Here is a 20,737-nt window from a genome sequence, read left to right as displayed (position 1 = left end):
AATAAAACCTTGATGCCAACAGATTAGTCATTCCTACCATATGTCTGACATTTTTCAAATTATTTCCTAAAAAAAAAGTCACACCTGCTTTTCTAATATTTTCCCTATTTCTGAGAGAAATGAACTAGACTTAGTAAAAGAGGCGTGGGGATGGAGAGAGATCATCATAATTGCAGTACTCTCCAATTCTGTAAGTCATCTAGATTCTTTAAACTCAGCATTTCAGTCTATCTCTCAAATGAAGATGATAGACTTCAGAACAGAGCAAATAAGATAGTGGAAGACTCTCACTTGAAAGAGAAATATTAGATCATAGGAAGAACAGCAGGGATTTGCCTTTTCATCTTTATGCCCTAGGCCCCTGAATATTCCCAGTCTGTTTATTATTGACATAGACAAACAAACTGGCCAGTCAGGCACTGGGAACTAAAGACTAAGAGGTGGACCTTGTTCTCAAGGCTTTAAAGTCAGCCAGCCAGGAGCAGGTAGAAACAGGTAGAGCAGGCCAAAGAAACACCATATGCAGAAATGCACATGTGAGAAGACATGTGCATTTCAGGGAAAGAAGGTGGTCAAGTATCCACCCTGCAGTGGACACTCTGCTCCCCATGTTGACAAGCCTCATGAGCTTGAGAGAGCACGCACTCAAGGGTGTCAACAAACATTTGGGACAACAGACACAGAAGAGGAAGAGAGTGAGTCATGGCCACTGAGAAGGGAAGTTCAGTCAGGGAAAGCCCCAATTCCACACCAGCAGAACCAGATCTCCCCTCCACTTGCCAGAGTCTACTGGAGACCATTACAAGGGAGAAAGGAATCAGAAGGGCACCAATGACAGGCAAGAGGAGACCCATGCTTTATTTCTAGTAATAACATCACAAGCACCACAGAGCTCTACAATAGCCACAACGTGTGGTGAGAGAAAGGGGCCATCTGAAACAAGAACCTGAAGCTGCACATGATCAAGATGCAGAGTGGGGACCCATTCTGAGCAGCTTTGTGGAAAAGGGGATCCTTCTCAGCAGCACCACTTCAAGGGATGAACAGAGTTGGAAAAGGAAGGACTCAGGTTGTGGAAGTACAAGATGACAGTAACTACCATTTTGTCATCATGTTTGGGGTATTACATTTGTCCATCTGTACTATATATATAGGTCATATTACAATTAGGGAAATTCCTAATATGACTAGCAGAAGAAAGATTTTCAATAACCGTTCTTCAGTGATCTTAAAGAAACTGGGTAAGAATCAGAAAGACTGACTTCTGCCATCCTCCCCTCAAGACTCAGTCTCAAACCCAGATATGCGGGACTAGTGACTGAAAACTTCAGGCTTCACAGAGTTGGGAACGGGCCTCCTCCTCCCATCTCCCAGCCGTTCTGGTCTCCTGGCAGTCATGCCCATGAACTGCCTCCAAGACACCATTTAAGCGCATTAACGGTCGTGATCCAGAGACTCACAAATGATCCCAGAAGAAAGCAGCATACTGCAGAGATGTCTCCCCACCCTGCGCCTGGTTGATTTCACCAGGGTGCCTCAGAGGGGGCAAGCATTTTCCTTCCGTCTGCTCCAAATGAACCCTGGCAGCCGCAAACCTCCAGAACCTGATGGCAACCACACTCACGGCCAACCTTCACAGGTTCATCCCGAGTCCCCCACCCTGCATGAGAATGAATCCACTAAAAAACCCAAGTATGTGGGACTAGTGACTGAAAACTCCAGGCTTCACAGAGTTGAGGATGGGCAACCTCCCCCATCTCCCCATCCTTTCAGTTCCCTAACAGTCCTGGCCAAACCTGCCTGTGGGCACCATTTAAGTGCATTAATGGTCATGATTCAGAGACACACAGATGAATCTCAGAAGAGAGCAGCATGCTGTAGAGGAACCTCCACACCCCAAATATTTAAAAAATTTTAGAATTCCAGGAGCACACGGCCATCTTCGCAGTTTCACGATATCCATACTACTCAAAACAAGCAATACAAAATAAATTATTTAGCATCTGCCTGTGGGGCAAGTTTGAGTAGTGGTGGGAAAATTTGAAATGATGGTGGTGGGAAGGTGTAATGGTGGTGGGATTGGTGTTAAAATATTGAGTATAATCAATTATTGTGAACAACTTTATGAAAATAAAATTTTTTTAAAACCCTATTCTCATTAACTCTCTGATGAACTACTCTTGCATCGTATGTAACTGTTCTTGAAGGCCTAAGATATACTTGTTTGGAAGGGTGTTACTGTATTACCTTAATAAGGAAATCACCAAAGAAGTTGGCAATATGTTTGGAGTCACACAACAGAAGTACCAAGTCTGAGTCTATGGTCATGTAACAATACCCAAGGTTGTAACCACTTGGCAATACAACCCTCCTGAGACTGGGATGACACATACAAGAGTGAATATTGGAAAGTGGATGACCACACTCACAGAAGCAGCTGATAAATAGAAGTCCTACACTAACCTATATTTAGGGGTGAAACTGAGGAACAGGAACTTACAAATAATTCTAAAAGACAAAGTAGAAAGATCCCAAGAAAAGTATCATGAACGCCAAGCAGCCTAATGAAGGTAGTGATCAGTAGTATCAAAATATTTAGGAACATCAGATAAAGAGAATAAACAGCAACAAAAGTTTGATTTAAAGAAAAACAATGATTACAGGAGATGCAATGTTGACTAACCCACAGTTCTTGCTCTACTAATTCACAGCTAAATTTCTGAGGATATGCATGCCAAGCAGCTAAAATTCTTGGGCACACCAGTCACCACTGGCTGTGAGATCTTAGGCACCCTTGGGAGTGGGGCAAGCCCCTAGCAGCTAGACCCATGGCCCACCACTGCAGCCAGGCCAAGGACTCAACCCCACTGCTTCACTAATAGTCTCTGCTGACCCCAAACTGCAAATAATTTCAAGTACCCCAATGCCCAGGCTGAGAACTCTGGTTTTTCTCAGAGTTGAGATGGCACCCTCCTCTCACATGACCACCACCCCACACCATACTTCTAGAAGTCCCCCTACACACACGTACCCTCCCGGTTGCCATCATGTCAACTCACTGGCCCAGACCAGAGAGAGATCCTGAAGTCTCTGGATTGCAGGTAACATGCAGCCTCACAACAGTACTCATTTTTCAATGCTGAAATTCCAGTAGAAACACCAAATTACATGGGAAAGCAATATAGAAGCCAACTCAACAAATAAAAACAATAACACAGATGTACTATATATACACATATGTACATATATTGTATATATATACATATATATGTATATATGTATATATATATATATCATACTAGTACCTCAATTAGCAACACAGAGCTTATTAAATCCTTAGGCATCGAGTTAACAACCCCATGTAAGAAAAAACAATTTTCACATTAAAAAGAGTTAATTTTTAGCCCTCCCCTCCGGACTGCCGGCCGAGTGGCCGGCACGCCGACCCCAAGCGCCGCCGCCGTCCTGTCCTCCGGCAAAGGTCTGTGACGCTCCCTCGACCCGCCCCTCCGGACCCAGCCTGCTCCGCGGCCCTGAGCACCCCGGGCTTCCCTCCCCTCCGGACTGCCGGCCGAGTGGCCGGCACGCCGACCCCAAGCGCCGCCGCCGTCCTGTCTTCCGGCAAAGGAAACAGGGACACTCATCATCAAGAGCCCTCTTTCATATCACCACAAACAACATGAAGAAACAGCGAAAATCCCCATTGCAACCAGAGGACGATCAAAGGAGTCCGGAAACCTCAATGGGCGCCTCCTACAAACTTGACCTCTCTGAGAAAGAATTCAGACTTGAAATCCTTAACATGTTCAATCAACTCAATGCAAAGATGGACAACTTCAAGGAAGACCTGGCGGAAACAATACAACAGACAGCCGACAAAATACGGGAAGAAATGAGAGCAGAAATAAAAAACCTTCAAAAAGAAATGAAGGATTCCGTACATGAAATCAAAAACTCTCTGACTGCCCTCAACAATAGGATGACTGCAGCCGAAGACAGAATCAGTATGCTTGAAGATGAGCTGCAAGAGGCCTACAGGCAACATCAAACCATGGCAAGAGACCTCAAAATAGCTCTAGCCAGAATCAGAGTCCTAGGGGATGAATTCAAGAGGAACAACATTAGAATCATTGGACTACCAGAACCACAGGGAACCAACCCCAACGAAAAAGACACAGTCAAACAAATCATTGCGGAAAACTTCCCACAGCTGGACAATGCAGGCATCCAGATTCAAGGCGCCCGGAGAGTGCCAGCTAAAAGAGATCCTAACAGAAAAACCCCAAGACATATCATAGTTACAATGATGGACATCTTCCAGAGAGACACAATACTCCAAGCAGCAAGGTCCAAGAAGGAAATCGCATACAAAGGAGCACCCCTTAGGCTCACAGCAGATCTATCAGAGGAAACCCTCCAAGCTCGAAGGCAATGGTGGGATATAGTGAAAAAACTCAATGAAATCAACGCTTCACCAAGAATACTTTATCCGGCTAAACTCTCATTCAAACTAGAAGGAATCATACACTACTTTGGGGATAAACAACAGCTCAGGAACTTCATAGACTCAAAACCAAACCTAAAAGAAGCACTAAAGGGGCTATTGTAAGACAAGAACAACCTCTACAAGCACAACAAACCCTTGCACAAAGACGGCACAAAATCCCATAACAATAATCTCCCTTAATGTCAATGGTCTGAATTCACCAATTAAGAGACACAGACTGGCAAAATGGATTCAGAGACTCAACCCAACTTTCTGTTGCCTGCAAGAAACACATCTGAATAGCCAGAACAAACACAGACTCAAAGTCAAAGGATGGAAAACAATCCTGCAAGCAAACAACTCCCTCAAGAAAGCCGGAGTGGCTTTACTAGTATCGGACAACATAGACTTCAGGTTGAAAAAGATTAGAAGGGATAGTGAAGGCCACTTTTTATTAATCAAGGGATGTGTACATCAGGAAGAAATCACACTCCTAAATGTCTACGCACCCAATGAGGGACCAGCTAAATACCTACAACAGCTGCTAAGAGACCTCGAGAAGGACATCTCGAGCAACACAATAGTAGTTGGAGACTTCAACACTGCACTGTCTCCTCTGGACAGATCTAGAAGATTAAAACTCACCAATGAAATACTGGCTTTGAAGGAAGAAATAGAAGAGAGAGGGCTAATAGATCTATACAGGGCTTTATATCCCCAAAAAAAGGAATACACATTCTTTTCCAGTGCACATGGAACATTTTCCAGAATAGACCATGCGCTGGGCCACACAACATACCTCAACAGAATCAACAAGATAGACATTGTACCAGCTATCTTTTCAGACCACGATGCACTGAAGATAAAACTTAACTGTGGACAGATGCAGAAAACCAAATCAAACACCTGGAAATTAAATAGCTCGATATTGAACAATGAGTGGGTCAGGAAGGAAATCAAGGAAGAAATCAAAAGGTACCTAGAAACAAATGAGAATGAACACACGAGCTACCAGAACCTGTGGGACGCAGCTAAAGCCGTTTTAAGGGGAAAATTTATAGCTCTGCAAGCATATCTCAGGAAGGAAGAAAGGGCCCACATAAATAACTTGACTTCACAGCTCAAGACCTTAGAAAAGGACCAACAAAAGGAGCCAAAACCAGGCAGAAGGAAAGAGATAATAAAACTTAGAGCAGAAATTAATGACATGGAAACCCAAAAGACAATCCGGAAGATCAATGAAACCAAGAGCTGGTTCTTCGAGAAAATAAACAAGATTGATAAACCACTAGCAAGACTCACAAAGAAAGAGAGAGAGAGAACCCTTATAAGCCGAATCAGAAATGAAAAGGGGGACATCACGACAGAAACCAATGAAATTCAAAAGATCATCAGAGACTACTTTGAAAATCTCTATGCCACGAAACAAGAGAATCTAGAAGAAATGGATAAATTCCTCGACTCCTATAATCTCCCAAGGCTGAACCAAGAAGACCTGGAGTACCTGAATAGTCCAATTAACATCAAGGAAATTGAAATGGTAATCAAAAGTCTCCCCAAAAACAAAAGCCCAGGTCCAGACGGATTCACTAATGAGTTCTTCCAAACATTTAAAGAGGACCTTTTGCCAGTCCTTCTCAAGCTCTTCCAGGAAATTGAAGAAACAGAAACCCTCCCTAACAGTTTCTATGAGGCTCATATCTCCCTAATACCAAAAGCAAACAAAGACACCACAAAAAAAGAAAACTACAGGCCAATATCCCTGATGAACACAGATGCAAAAATTCTCAACAAAATATTAGCAAATAGAATTCAACAACTTATCAAAAAGATCATACACCACGACCAAGTGGGATTCATCCCGGGGATGCAAGGATGGTTTAACATCCGGAAATCAATCAACATAATCCACCATATCAACAAAAGAAAAGATAAAAATCATATAATCATATCAATAGATGCAGAGAAAAAATTTGACAAGATCCAGCATCCGTTTATGATGAAAACACTAGCCAAAATAGGTATAGAAGGGACCTTCCTGAATATAGTCAAAGCCATTTATCACAAGCCTATGGCAAGCATTGTCCTCAATGGGGAAAAACTAAGAGCCTTCCCTCTGAGAACAGGGACGAGACAAGGATGCCCACTCTCTCCACTTCTGTTCAATATAGTACTGGAAGTACTTGCAATAGCGATTAGGCAAGAAAAAGACATTAAGGGCATTCAGGTAGGAAAGGAAGAAATCAAGCTCTCACTATTCGCAGATGATATGATACTATACTTAGAGAACCCTAAAACCTCTACCAAGAAACTCCTAGAAACAATAGACTCGTACAGTAAAGTTGCAGGCTATAGAATCAATACCCAAAAGTCCATGGCTTTCCTATATGCAAATAATGAGAGAGAAGAAAGTGACCTGAGAAAAGCAATCCCATTCACAATTGCGCCTCAAAAAATCAAATACCTCGGAATCAGCTTAACAAAGGAGGTAAAGGACTTGTATAATGAAAACTATAAAACACTACTTCAGGAAATAAAAGAGGACACGAGGAAATGGAAAGACATCCCCTGCTCATGGATTGGAAGAATTAATATTGTCAAAATGGCAATTCTCCCCAAAGCATTGTACAAATTCAATGCGATCCCTATAGGGATACCCTTGACATTCTTCAAAGAAATGGAGCAAGCGCTCCTGAAATTCATATGGAACAATAAGTCCCCACGAATAGCTAAAGCAATCCTTGGGAAAAAGAAAATGGGAGGAATCAACCTCCCCAACTTCCAACTCTACTACAAAGCGGTAGTCATTAAAACAGCATGGTACTGGAACAAAGGCAGAGCGGCAGACCAATGGAACAGGGTTGAATACTCTGACATACACCCCCAAATATATGATCATCTAATCTTTGATAAGGGAGCAAGAAATGTGAAGTGGAGCAAGGAAAGCATGTTTAACAAATTGTGCTGGCAAAACTGGACGGCTACATGCAAAAAAATGGGCTTAGACCTCCATCTATCACCATGTACAAAAATCAGATCAAAATGGATTAAAGACCTCAACATCAGACCAGAATCCCTAAGGTACATTGAAGATAAGGTCGGCAAAACCCTCCACGACATTGAAGCCAAAGGTATCTTCAAAGCTGACACGCCACTGGCTAAGCTAGTGAAAACAAAGATAAATAAATGGGACTATCTCAAACTAAGAAGCTTCTGCAACTCAAAAGAAACAGTGACCAAAATACAAAGACAGTCTACAGAATGGGAAAGGATATTTATGCAGTACCCATCCGATAAAGGGTTGATAACAAGGATATACAATGCACTGGTTGAACTCCACAAGAAGAAAACTGCCAACCCGATCAAAAAATGGGCTGATGAAATGAACAGAAACTTTTCCAAAGAAGAAATCCGAATGGCTAAGAGGCACATGAGAAAATGTTCAACATCACTAATCATCAGGGAAATGCAGATAAAACAACAATGAGATATCATCTCACACCACAGAGACTGGCCCACATCCCCAAAAACAAAAGCAACCGGTGTTGGCGTGGATGTGGGGAGAAAGGGACTCTCCTTCACTGCTGGTGGGAATGCCGACTGGTTCAGCCCTTTTGGAAAACAATATGGACGATTCTCAAAAAGTTAGAAATTGAGCTCCCATTTGATCCAGCAATACCACTCCTGGGAATATATCCCGGAGAGGCAAAAAGGTATAGTAGAGATGACATCTGCACTTCCATGTTCATTGCCGCTCTGTTCACAATAGCCACAATATGGAAAAAACCAGAGTGCCCGAAAACAGATGATTGGCTAAAGAAACTCTGGTATATTTACACAATGGAATACTATGTAGCTGTCAGGAAACATGAAGTCATGAAATTTGCATACAAGTGGATCAACATGGAAAGTACCATGTTGAGTGAAATGAGTCAGAAAGAAAGAGACAGACATAGAAAGATTGCACTCATATGTGGAATATAATGTAACTGAGAAGTACAAGTTGGCAACGATGCAACTTCTGGCAGATATCTCTCTGGACTTAGTTACTAAAATACTAAATTACAGAAACCCAAAACTGAGAGGCCGCTAAGTGTGGTCACTCGACCTCACACTTCTTCATCCTCAGCAATGGAAAACAAATTACCTAATGCTTCCTTTTCAGCAGGTCTGACTTTAGGGGAGAGACTCTCCAAACAATAATAGTGAGTTTTGTTGAAATATTGTATGCAATCAAAGTGAAAGTAAAGTGAAATTTATTAGTTACACAGGCGGGGGGGGCTTAGGGTGGGGGGGCTAGGGGCGTGGGGGTGTTTGGGGTGTGAGGGGGCGGGGTGGAGCTATACTGGGATTCTTGGTGGTGGAATATGAGCACTGGTGAAGGGATGGGTATTCGAGCATTGTATAACTGAGATTTAAACCTGAAAACTTTGTAACTTTGTAACTTTCCACAATAAAAAATTTTAAAAAAAAAAATTAAAAAAATAAAAATAAAAAAAATAAAAAAAAAAGAGTTAATTTTTAAACTTATGATTTTAATATTGGAATTTCGTTATCTAATCAATTTCAACTCTAGAACTGTATCAACATTTATGGCTTCTGTCTACATTAAAGGAATATCTTGGTGCTTTTCTTTAAGAAATAAATTATTTAAATTCTATCAGTGAAATGTTTTTAAATAATAGTAAAGTTTTGTAATGATTAAAAAAAATAATTACTGGTAAACTCACCAGGCAATTTTATAGGAATGACAGAGGAATAAATTATCAACATAGAGCATACACTGCTCTTTCTAGAATCTGGACTATGAGAAAAATGCATGGAAATAAATCAATGTTTTGTTTTCTCTGAAATAGGAAATAGAGAAACATGTAGTTGCTACTGAGAGTGGGGATGTAGAGGTAAGCAATGAAAAAAATCTAAGCATAAATTAATTTTTAGCTTAGGACCTCAAATATTGCACAAGTAAAGGTCAATCTTTCAAAACTAGACATTTAGTTTTTACTGCTAATTGAAAACTGAAATCTACATACTCTGTGCCAGCAAAACAATCACTGAGCACAAACAACACCAAGTACTATTCTATGCTTGTGATGCTCCTACCCTATGAAGAGAGCTCCATTAACATATTACTCACATATTACTCCCATACGCCCGTCTAAGTGAGGGAAAGGAGAATGATTCAACCCTCTGGAATACTTAGAAAGAGCCTCTGAAGCTGTTTCAGGGCTGGGTCCTCTCTGTTCTGCTGCATGGGGGATAGACCATGGATGACTATGGTCTCCCAGTGTGACTGTACCAAGACTGGGAATTCAACAACAGAATTCCACTGCCTGCCACAAGTCCTTCTTTCCCATGCCAGAATTATTACTAACATGGGAGTGACTTTTGACATTTATAAACTTCATTCCCCTTTGAATAGCAGAGAGTCTCTTGCCCACACACCTGGCTGTCTTCCCTGGGGTCCCTCGGAGGGGGTAGGCTCCAGCTTCCCTCCCCACCCCGACCAGAGCTCCCTCAGCTGAAGACCTCTGGAGCCTAGCCACAGCCATGCTCAAAGCCCCTCTCCACAAGTTCAGACAAGCCTCACACATGAAGACACCAGCAGAGGAACCCAGGTGTGTGGGACCCGAGACTGAGACCTCCAAGCCTGCTTCTTGGATTGGGACTGGGCCTCTTCTGCCCAGATTTCCCATTTTCCAGTAGCTAGGCAGTCACATCCAGGGACTGCCCCCGGCGCCATGCAATCCCACCAATGACCAACACCCAGAGACTTAAAACCAAGCTCCCAGAAGAGAGGATGCAGAAAGTCTCTTGCCCGTGAGCCTGGCTGTCTTCCCTGGGGCCTCTCGGAAGGGGTGGGCTCCACCTTCCCTCCCCACCCCAAGCAGACCTCTGGAGCCTAGCCACAGCCATGCTCAAGGCCCCTCTCCACACGTCTGGACGAGCCTGAAGCCATGTAATCCCACCAACAGCCAACACTCAGAGACTTAAAACCAAGCTCCCAGAAGCCTAGTTCTTATAGCCTAGTTCTCCCTCTGGGAGAACCTGGCAAGCTACCGAGATTCCTGCCACATGACAGAGCTTCGCAAACTTCCTATGGCATATTCATATGCCAAAACCAGTAACAATGTTGGGTCTCATTCCCCTGACCCTGAAAGAGCCTCCAATGCAGCATCGTTGGGAAGGACAAGCAAAGAGAGGCTTCTAAAATCTCAGGGCTAGGACGAATGGAGACATTACTGAGACCACTTGAGAAATTCGATGATCAACGGGATGATGATGATGATGATGATGATGATGATGATGATGATGATGAACTGACTCAGATCTCAGGAAAGGACAGCAAGGATTTCATTTATTGGGTCACAAGAGTCCCACCACTTTAATGCTCCCAAACATTAATACAATTATGGCAGGGACTAAGGAGAAAACACAAAGGCACATACCTGGGAAGGCAAGAGACCCCAAATTTGATGCCCAGTAAGTACTTCATACCCAAAGCACTGCTCACTGGAACCCAGGCAGAACCCACCCGAACCATCGGCCAGGAAAAGAGCACTGGAAGTGGCCTCCAGGTCCTCATGGCAACCAAAAACTAATTTAGAAGAGATATTCTGGGAAGACAGCAAGGATAGGAGCCTGGTTATCTGCACTGGGAAACAAAGGGGCAGAACACAAGCAGCTCTCGGTGCTGTGGACAGACTGGCAGGAAAGTGAAAGACACCACAGAGGACACCATGTAATTTCTATGAGGAACAAGAGTGACTTAAGTGAGTTGCTGAACCAGGGGAGAGGTGAGAAGCTGCAAAGAGGCAAGAGGCTTGCCACACCTGCTGGAGTCAAGGCGCGGAGAGGCTGCAGCAGAAGCTCACAGGAGGGGATAAGAAAGGCTGCAGTCCTCCCTACAAGCTCTCAGATCTGCAATGGCACAAAACTGCATCAGGAAGTCAAGCAACTGTGAAAAGCATGGTAGGCCAGGGTTTCTGACACTAAGTGGTTCCAGACAACCAGAAAATAAAGTACCCCTCCCCCCACACCAAGGCTAAACTCAAGACAAACCTTCCAAGGTTCCCTGGGCTCTGTTAAGTCAAATCAAAGAGCTGAATAAACAAAAAAAAAAAAAATTAAAGGAAGAAAGAAAAGGTAAAAATGGGGTAGAGGCAGAGTGAAGCACTTGGAACTGCAAAACCAGAGTGTTGGCTACAGTCTGCAGCTCAGCACAACTCACCACCAGGCTCAGTGGCTACAGAGAACAGTCTGAAAGGCTTGATCAGCAACAGGAGCCATACAGACTCTCGGAAAAGTCACTTAGGCACTTCACAATGGAGATGGTTAATGAGCTCACAGAACGATGGTTCAGGTAGTCAATAAAGCACAAGTCTGAGAGAGGAAATGAGAAAACTAAACAAACTAAATGAGAAAACTAAAACAAGAAATGCCAGAAGTTATTTTAAAAAAATAAAAGAAAAAATAAAAGAAATAAAAGAAAATAAAAGAAAAAAAAATTTTTTAAAATTTTAAAAATTTTAAAAAAAATTTTATTTTAAAAAATTTTATTTTAAAAAAATAAAAGAAAAAAAAATTTAAAAAAAATTTTATTTTAAGAAATTTTATTTTAAAAAAATAAAAGAAAAAAAATTTTTTTAATTTTAAAAAAATTTAAAAAAAAAAGAAGTTATTTTAAAAAAATGACAGAAGTAAAGAAAACAACTATCCCCAGTCAAAGAAGTCCCAACTAAGAATCTCCCAGAGTTGAAAAATGCACCTAGATTCAAGAGTTGCATTATAGAACTCTATAGAGTTCTAGCCAAAATTAACTAAAACAGAAAAACCCCAAGCCACATCCTGATCAAAATGAGAAAAAAACAAAGACAAAAATAGAATACTGAAAGCTGAAAAATATAAGGGACTCGTATACAAAGGAACGGAACTCACATGACATTCACAGTAGATCTATCAAATGAGACCCTAAGGCCAGAAGATAATGAAATGAACATCTCACTAAGAAAATCTCTATCCAGTGAGCTTATCAGTCTGATTTAAAGGAATAATACAAAGCCCAGAAATGCACACCAAGTTCTTCAAAACCTCCAAAGAAGAGCTACTTCAAATTCTTCTCAGGCTCTTGCAGGAAGTCAAGAAACAGGAATCCTCCAAACAGTTTCAACAAAGCAAACATTACCCTTGTACCAAAGCAGACAGAGACATAACTAAATAAATAAAAGCAGAGACCAGTTTCACGGATGAACACAGATACAAATAAATACACTAACCAAGATATTAAAAGGATCATACATCAAGATCATACACCAAGTAGGATTTGTCCTAGGGATGCAATAAAGTTTTAATAAATGCAAGTCAATATAATGCACATATCAAAACAAAGAAAAATAAAAATCATATGATTATATCAATAAATGTAAAGACAGAATCTCACAAGATCCAAGAGTCATTCATGATAAAAACAACCCTTAATGGGTATTCGAGCATTGTATAACTGAGATTTAAACCTGAAAACTTTGTAACTTTGTAACTTTCCACAATAAAAAAACTGATAAAAATAAAAAAAAAAAAAAGAAAATATGGGACAGTAAAAGCAAAAAAAAAAAAAAAAAAACAACAACCCTTAAGAAAAAGGGATAGAAGAAATTTTTATCAATATAATTAAAGCCATTAACCACAAACCCACAGCTAACATCATACTCAAAAACTGAAAACTGAATGCCTTTCCACTAAGGTCAGGCAAGAGACAAGGCTGCCTGCTGTTTTCACTATATTAAAATATTAAACATAGAAATGGAAGACCTTGCCACATCAATTAGACAGAGAGGAGAGAGAGAGACAGAGAGAGAGAGAGAGAGATTTGAAGGATATCCAGATATCAAACTATCACTATTAGCAAAGTCAAACTATCATTATTAGCAGATGACATGAAACTATTATTAGAAAAACACTAAAGGCCCTATAAAAGAAAAAAACAAAACAAAAGAAACCCTCCTAGAGATAATAAACATTCAGTAATGTGACAGGCTAAGAAATTAACATATAGAAATTCAGGGCATTTCGGTATGAAAACAATGCACAAAGAGAGAAAATGTTTTTAAATTTCATTCACAATTGTACCTCAAAAAAAAATAAGCAAGTTATCTGGGAATCAACTTAAGGAAGAGGTGAAAGACTGACATAAAGAAAACTTTTTTAACTAATAAAAGAAGTAAAAGAAAGCCCATGGAAATGTCAACACAGCCTCTGTTTATGGAATGGAAGGATTAATATTATCAAAATGACCATGCTCCCTAAAGCACTGTACAGACACAATGTAGTCCCTATGAAAGTACCCAGGATATTTTTCAGAGGCATAGGAAAAATGCTGTCAAAATTTGTATGGAATAATAAATCTCCCAAAAAGCCAAAGAAATCTTACAGGGAAAACAAAAGATGATGGGAGTCTTTTCTTTATCCAAATTTAAACTATATGTAAAGTTATAGTATTCAAGCCAGTGTGGTACTAGAATAAAGACAGATTCCTGGACCAATAGAAAAGAATCGAAAGTCCAGATACAGACCCTCAGTTCAGCTACTCTTTGTCAAAGGAGCAAGAAGAGTGAAGAGGAGAAAGGAAAGCCTCTTCTACAAATATTGGTGAGAAAATTGGTCAACCACATGTAAAAAAATTAATTGAGTCTCCTTTCTAACATCATGCACAAAAGTCAATTAAAATAAGTTAAGCACCTCAATATCAGACCTATAAAATATATTTAGGAAAGTACAGGCAGAAACCTTCATTGATACTGAATCTTGTGGCATCTTCATTGCAACTGGCTAAGCAAACAGAAGCAAAAAGAAACAAATAAACTACATCAAAGTAAGAAGCATTGATGCCACAAAAGAAATGATGACTAGAATGTGGTTAGAAGAAAGCATTTGCCCACTCATTGGATAAAGGATTACTACTCAAGATTATAAAGCTCTTGTAAAACTTAGCAACAGCAACTACAAAAAATAAATAAATAAAACAAACTCCATCTAAAAAATGGGATAAGGGGCTAGAGAGATAGTACAACAGTTAAGTAGTTGCCTTGCACTCAGCTGATACAAGTTTAATCCCAGAAACTCATAGGGTCCACAAGCCTAACAGGAGTGGTCTCCAAGTGGAGAGCCAGGTTTGGTCCAAAAAACAAACAAAAAAAGGGGGGGGTTCTTAATATTGGTCTATTTCTTTTCTTTGTCACTGATTATCTGGGAAATGCAAACCAAAATGAGACATCACCTTAGACCAGTGAGACTGCCACACATCAAAAAGAACAAAAGCTAGCACTGCTGGTATGGATGTAAGGACCCTCATTCACTGCTGGTGGGAATATCAATGGTTTAACATCTTTGGAAAACAATAGACACTTCTTAAGCTTCCAAATGACCCCAGCATATCCACATATTGGTATTGACCCCAATGGCCCAAAAGTACTATTTCAAAAAGACCTTTGTGCCCCTATGTTCACTGCAGCACTATCCACAATAGCAAAGATTTGGAAACAACCATAGTGTCCAAGAACAGATGGTTGGATAAAGAAATTGTGGTACAAATACACAATGGAGTATTAGTTATCAACTGAAAGAAAAGATAAAATCATGCAATTTGCCTCTACATGGATGCAACTAGAGTATCATGTTGAATACAGTCAGAAGGAGAGGGTCAGGTATGTGGGATATTAAAAAAAATAATGAGGAAACAATGGTCAAAGGCAATATAGAACTGAGACTTGGTCTACAGAAATGAGCTTTCCTAGGAATCACGGATTAAATGGGTAGGGCTTTGGGGCACTCTGGTGAGGGGTGTGGTGCTGGAACATGTGCGCATGAAACTATCATGGTTTCATGGTAAACCATGATACCATCGCAGTACCCTGATAAAAAACAGAGGGGGTGGGGCATGGGACTAATTCTGGTCTAGAAAAAAAAATAACAGGGAATGAACTGGGGATTTATTTCAGCAGCACTACATGCATGAGTTTGAAGCCAGCACCATAATAAAACTAAATTTAAAATACAAATATAATATAAATGCTAGGCACAATATCCATCACCTATACCACCAAACAAAAATCCTAAAACGGTTAAAAATCAGGATTATTTAATAATGACAATAGTGAAGTTACTCAAAACCATGAAGACAACTTCTGAAATAACTGTGTCACACATTATGGGTGACAGACAGTTAAGATATTTCATCTAATATTAACAGTATAAAAAAAGCTTAACCATGAACCAGAGACAAGACACTGCTTTAATGTAATCTCTAAATTACAATTCAAAATCCAGAGTAGAGGAGAAAATGAAAAGCCAAAGTGGGAAGAATCAAGCTGGCAAATGTCAAATTACCTACATTAGCATGTCACTTAAACTTATCTCTATAACACGGGCACTTAAGGTGAGAGAAGTTGTGATCACGTCCTATACCCAAGGTATCTGAAAAAATTTTACTGATAACCAGTGTTTTCCGTTGGCCTTCTATCCTTTCTACCTGATTTGCATCAAAATTTGGACTGATTCCACATCCATACCCATCTCAGAATAAAAAATATTCTATTAATAAAATTTTATCTTCAGTAGAAAGTGATGTACCACACAATGAATAATTACACACAGGTTTACAACCTTAACTAGTAGAACAAATGCAAAAATGTACAGGCTAATATCTAACTTAGAAAAAGTCAGAATGGAAAGGATAGTCGCCAAACTTGAAAGATGGCCAACTTCAAACACAGACCCAGCCATGCATCTTTTCCCAACAGGAATCCTCAGAACTTTTGTCCTGATGCTGCTACACTGGGCCTGTCTCCACCAGCCCCTGCTGCTGTGACTGGCAGGACAGAAGGGGCATCAGCGGGGGCACCAGACAAGCCTGAGCTCAAGGCCTAACCGCAAGTGCCCATACCCACTGTAGGACTGAAAGCTTAAGTAAGAAAACTATGAAGTACCACACAGACCTAAGAAATTATTTCCAAAATATGTGTCACCTCACCTCATTATAAAAGGAGACGATTTTAAATAGAATGTCATTTTTGAATTATTTCAGATGTCAGAGTCCAGGACTCAAACATCTTAAAACATAACATTAGCTAAATCATGTGAAAGAGCTATCAAATTTAAAATGAACGACTATTGCTAATTTCACAGTGATCAAACTAAAATAGAAAACTTATTTTAAAAACTGCTGGTATTCTTATCAATGAATTTAAAAAACAATGCAACTATATCCTACCTCTGGTTTGGGCAGCTTCCTTTAAAGCAGCAAGAAGATGAGGCTTTAAGTTGTCTAAAATAAGTCTTCCTTCAAGACCTGGGAAAAGGGACCTACAGATGAGAAAAACAGTGGTTATGACCTTCCTACAATGGTCAGATGCAGACATTCAACCCTGTAATCCCACATAAGTTAAACCACACTATTGTATTTTGCATAAGCTATTAATGTACACCTCAAGTGACAGGAAATATTCTGAGATCAATTATTATCTAAGGCCATTTCAAAACACAGGGCAATATCCAAAAGAAGAGTATGTCTAAACTTCTTGGAATAAAACACTTTTTCTGAAATGTCTGGCTATATCCTATTTAAAAAATGTGCTTAATGTACTAAATTCAGATTAATCAAACTGAATTCTTATGCCAGTACATTGCCACTGTTTACAACACACAGCTGGGGGAGGTGCCTAGAAGTACAACTGTGTGGGGGAGTTAGGACGGGCAGGGTGTGGAGGGGGCCGGGCTCAGCCGGTGGCCTGGGTGGAGAGCTCACCTGGCCCCGCCGCGGCACTTCCTCCCCGAGGACCCCAACACCAGCCTTGTCTGTTACACTCAGCACTGGCAGGTGGCACCAGACTTCAAACTCACGGCCTCATGCTCCTGAGACAAGTGCCACAAAGCCCCAGTCATGGTCCAGGCACCTGCTTGGAAAAGTTTATTTAAGGGCTAAGATGCATGGTGTGTTTTCTCTTCTGATTATAAAGATGTAGCTTTCCCTATTCTCATCAACTTTTCCAACAAAAGTCCTCCTAACTTTAAAACCAATGTGGATCATTAGTTTGTGGATTTGCACACAGATAATGAACGAATTCCACAAAGAATCAACCGTGTCTTCATTTTCCATCCCCCACCTACCCACACTGCCTTTTAAGACCTTTCCAGAAAAGGGTTCGAGAGGGATCAGGGGCTGCAGCATATCTAAGGGCAGATTCTGCGGCTTTGGTTTTTGGTTTTTTTTTTAAAAACAAAAAAAGATTTTTGCCTGGGGTATTCCTCTGAGGTAATATACACAGCATCCTGGTCTGATACAGACGAGGAGAAGGGGACGAAGTGCCCGTTCTGCAGCGGCAGCAGCTCGAGCCCCAGCAGCTCGCCGTAGGCGCGGTCGGAGAGCACAAACTCCAGCAGGTGCAGTCGGCCTGGGTCCCCCGCGGGCGGCGGGGCCTTGCGCAGCACCTGCCGCACCCAGGCGGGCGTCACCTTCCGCAGGGGCCGCGCGCCCAGGGCCAGGGCGGCCGCCAGGTGGGCCGGCACCGTGGCGACCTGCTGCCCGGCGCCCTGCAGGTAGCCGAGCACGGCGTCGGTGTAGTCCAGGCCGGCGCCGAGCTCCGAGAAGCAGGCGTGCTCGGGCCGCACCCAGCGGCCGGCGCGGGAGTGCACCACGGCGTGCGGGAGGAGCTCGGCCAGCAGCGGCGCCAGCAGCGGCCGCCAGGGCGCCCGCACTTGGGGCCCCTCGGGCCACAGCTGGTAGATGGCCTCGACGGACAGCAGCTGCCCCACGGGGCCCCCGGCCTCCAGGCGCCGGATGGAGTCCAGCACCAGCGACGCGTAGGCTCTGGGCACGACGTTGGCCACGAGAGCCTCGTTCCACAGGGCCGCGGGGTCCCGCCACTGGTCCAGCTCCCGCCACTTGATGCTCCGGCGATTGTCTGTCAGGCCAAAGAAGCCGCTGACGTGCACGGGAAGCCCCGTCCGGCTCTCGTCCCCGGGCGGCAGCGGGAGGAAGCAGAAGGCCCTGCCCGCGAAGGCCGGCGTGGCGCCCGGCTCGGCCCCGCCGCCCAGCAGAGGCATGGCTATGCCGATGATGGGCACGAACTTCAGTTCGTCGGCCAAGGCGTCCAGCTCGCCGCTGAGCCCGCGGCCCCCCACGCTGTTGCACACCAGCCAGGACGTCTCCTGCACGCGCTGCCCCCGCTCGTCCTCCACGGCGATGTTCACGGGGTAGGTGACGCAGGTCATGTTGGCACTCGGAACCTTCTTGCAGTAGTCGCCGATCGCGGTGCCCAAAGCCTTGATGGAATCCGGCCGTTCGCGCTTCCCAGAAGCACTCTCCCGCGCAGTCACTCGAAACACCAGTTTCTCTGTCCCATCGCGTTCTCGGACATGCAAGGAGACGTCCTGCACACTTTTTAGGAAGAGGAGCACTGTGTCTGCATCGGCCCGGAACGACTCAAACAGCTCCAGAACCTTCTGCTTATTATAAAGGTTACTGCTCAGCTGTGACGGTTCCCGACGAAGAGGGAAACGGAAAAACGTTCCTGGAAAATGTCCCTTAGCGAATGTTTCCTCGGTGCTCCCAAAAATGCCAACAAATGGTGCAAACTGGTCTGAAAGTTCACTTATCTCTTTGCTGTCATCTTTGAGATTCCAACACTGGCCGGATTCATGTAGACCAAACAGTGTCTGGTGAGGATCCAACATCCCAATCTGGTCACCACTAAAAATACAAGGAACGTCTGTAAAGGAAGTTCAACAGTTACAGTCAACTGTCAAAGGTTAATAGACTGGCCACATGATAACGATAACTTAGACCAAACTACTATACAGGGAAAAGAGCATGAAGCAGAAAATGGCTATGCAGATTTGTCTAGAAACAAGTAATCTAGCTTTGAAAAGACAATGGAGACGTTACTGGTGCCTGCTTGAGCAAAATCAATGAGAAACGAAATGAAAAATTATTTGGTTTAATAAGTATCAGGCCTAGAGATTTTACATATTACGTAAAACCTTCAATGACTTATTTAAAAAATGAAATACATAAAGAGTCCCTAGATATTTCTGCCAGGCCCTACTTCCATGTGAACCTAAAAGAGAATTGTATCCTATGCTAAAAATCAAATTTCAACTGTTAAATCTTTGATAAAAAGGATAGGGGAAAGAAATAAGCAGGCAGACAATTCTGTGCACCAAATTGCTCAGTTAGTGTGTGCCCTAGAGGAAGTCAGAGGAGATTTATTTTTGTCTTTGGGCCACATTCAGCAGTGCTCGGTGCTTATTCCTGGCTCTGAACTGAGGGATCACTCTTGGCAGCTCCATGGAACCATATGGGGTGCCAGGGATTGAACCTGGGTTGGCTGCGTATAAGGCACATTCCCTACCCACTCTACTATGGAAGTCTGAAATGAACATCATTGGATATCATACCTCTGCCTTTCACAGTGCAGGCCCCTCTCATACTGGGAGCCTCTCGGGCAGGGTTGAACCCAAGTGTACTGTTTCCAGAGATACATTTGGCTTACAACAGCCCCTCAACTGATACCTAATGCTCCACCTACTCCTCTTCCAAAGACAGAGAGATACTTAAACACTCACAATAAAACTACCTGTGTTTTCCATACTGTATTTGGATAAGTTCTTTTTTATGGTGTCTTTTTAAGAATGCCAAAGTAAGATTTTGACGTTTTGACTCCCATGATGATTTTTAGCACCTAGACGTGAGGCAAGATGAAACTCCAAAGATGACCTTTATTGTACAGTTTTCATCTGCAGGCGGGTTATCACTACTCCTAACTCCTCAGTTATTGATCATTTCAAACAGGAAATACTATGAACACCAAGACAACCACTGAAAACACATGGCCTGTGGTACTTTCATCTGCATCCTCTCTCAGAACATTCTGACACCATTCCTGGGAGACTGACAGGTAAGAAGCAGGACCTACAGTTTTTGCAATTCCCCAATTAAAGGAAAACCCTCCAGTTTATTATGTCCCACATAACTGGTCAATCTCAAACAAGGAACAAATCGAGGTGCGAGGCAAATGCAGGCAGTTGGCTACATTCTCTGAATGATTCACTCCTAGGCACATTTCCACACCAATGCAGCTTACAATCAGGTCAAAGCTCACAGAATTTAATGTGCGGCTGGGAGTACAATATTTAGGGTATAAGCCTAGGACAGACCAGTCTCAGACATGGTCTTCTGAGTATGACCAAGTGTGGCTG

At 42.4% G+C, this 20,737-nt stretch overlaps 1 protein-coding gene across 3 annotated transcripts in view; it reads right to left on the bottom strand.

Moving 5' to 3' along the window:
* SACS (sacsin molecular chaperone) overlaps positions 1–20,737 on the bottom strand; it is a 97,554-nt gene that overhangs the window by 21,008 nt on the left and 55,809 nt on the right. For all 3 annotated transcript variants that reach the window (XM_055122206.1, XM_055122315.1, XM_055122268.1), the window contains 2 exons: positions 17,775–19,248; positions 16,752–16,843 (listed from right to left, as the gene is read on the bottom strand). In XM_055122206.1, coding sequence (XP_054978181.1) covers positions 16,752–16,843; positions 17,775–19,248 — 1,566 coding nt within the window. The remainder of the gene's footprint in view (positions 1–16,751; positions 16,844–17,774; positions 19,249–20,737) is intronic.

Source organism: Sorex araneus, chromosome 1 (assembly GCF_027595985.1).
Source record: "Sorex araneus isolate mSorAra2 chromosome 1, mSorAra2.pri, whole genome shotgun sequence".
NCBI lineage: Eukaryota > Metazoa > Chordata > Mammalia > Eulipotyphla > Soricidae > Sorex > Sorex araneus.
The sequence above is the reverse complement of the archived record's forward strand: the minus strand, read 5'-3'. Positions and strand labels throughout refer to the sequence as shown.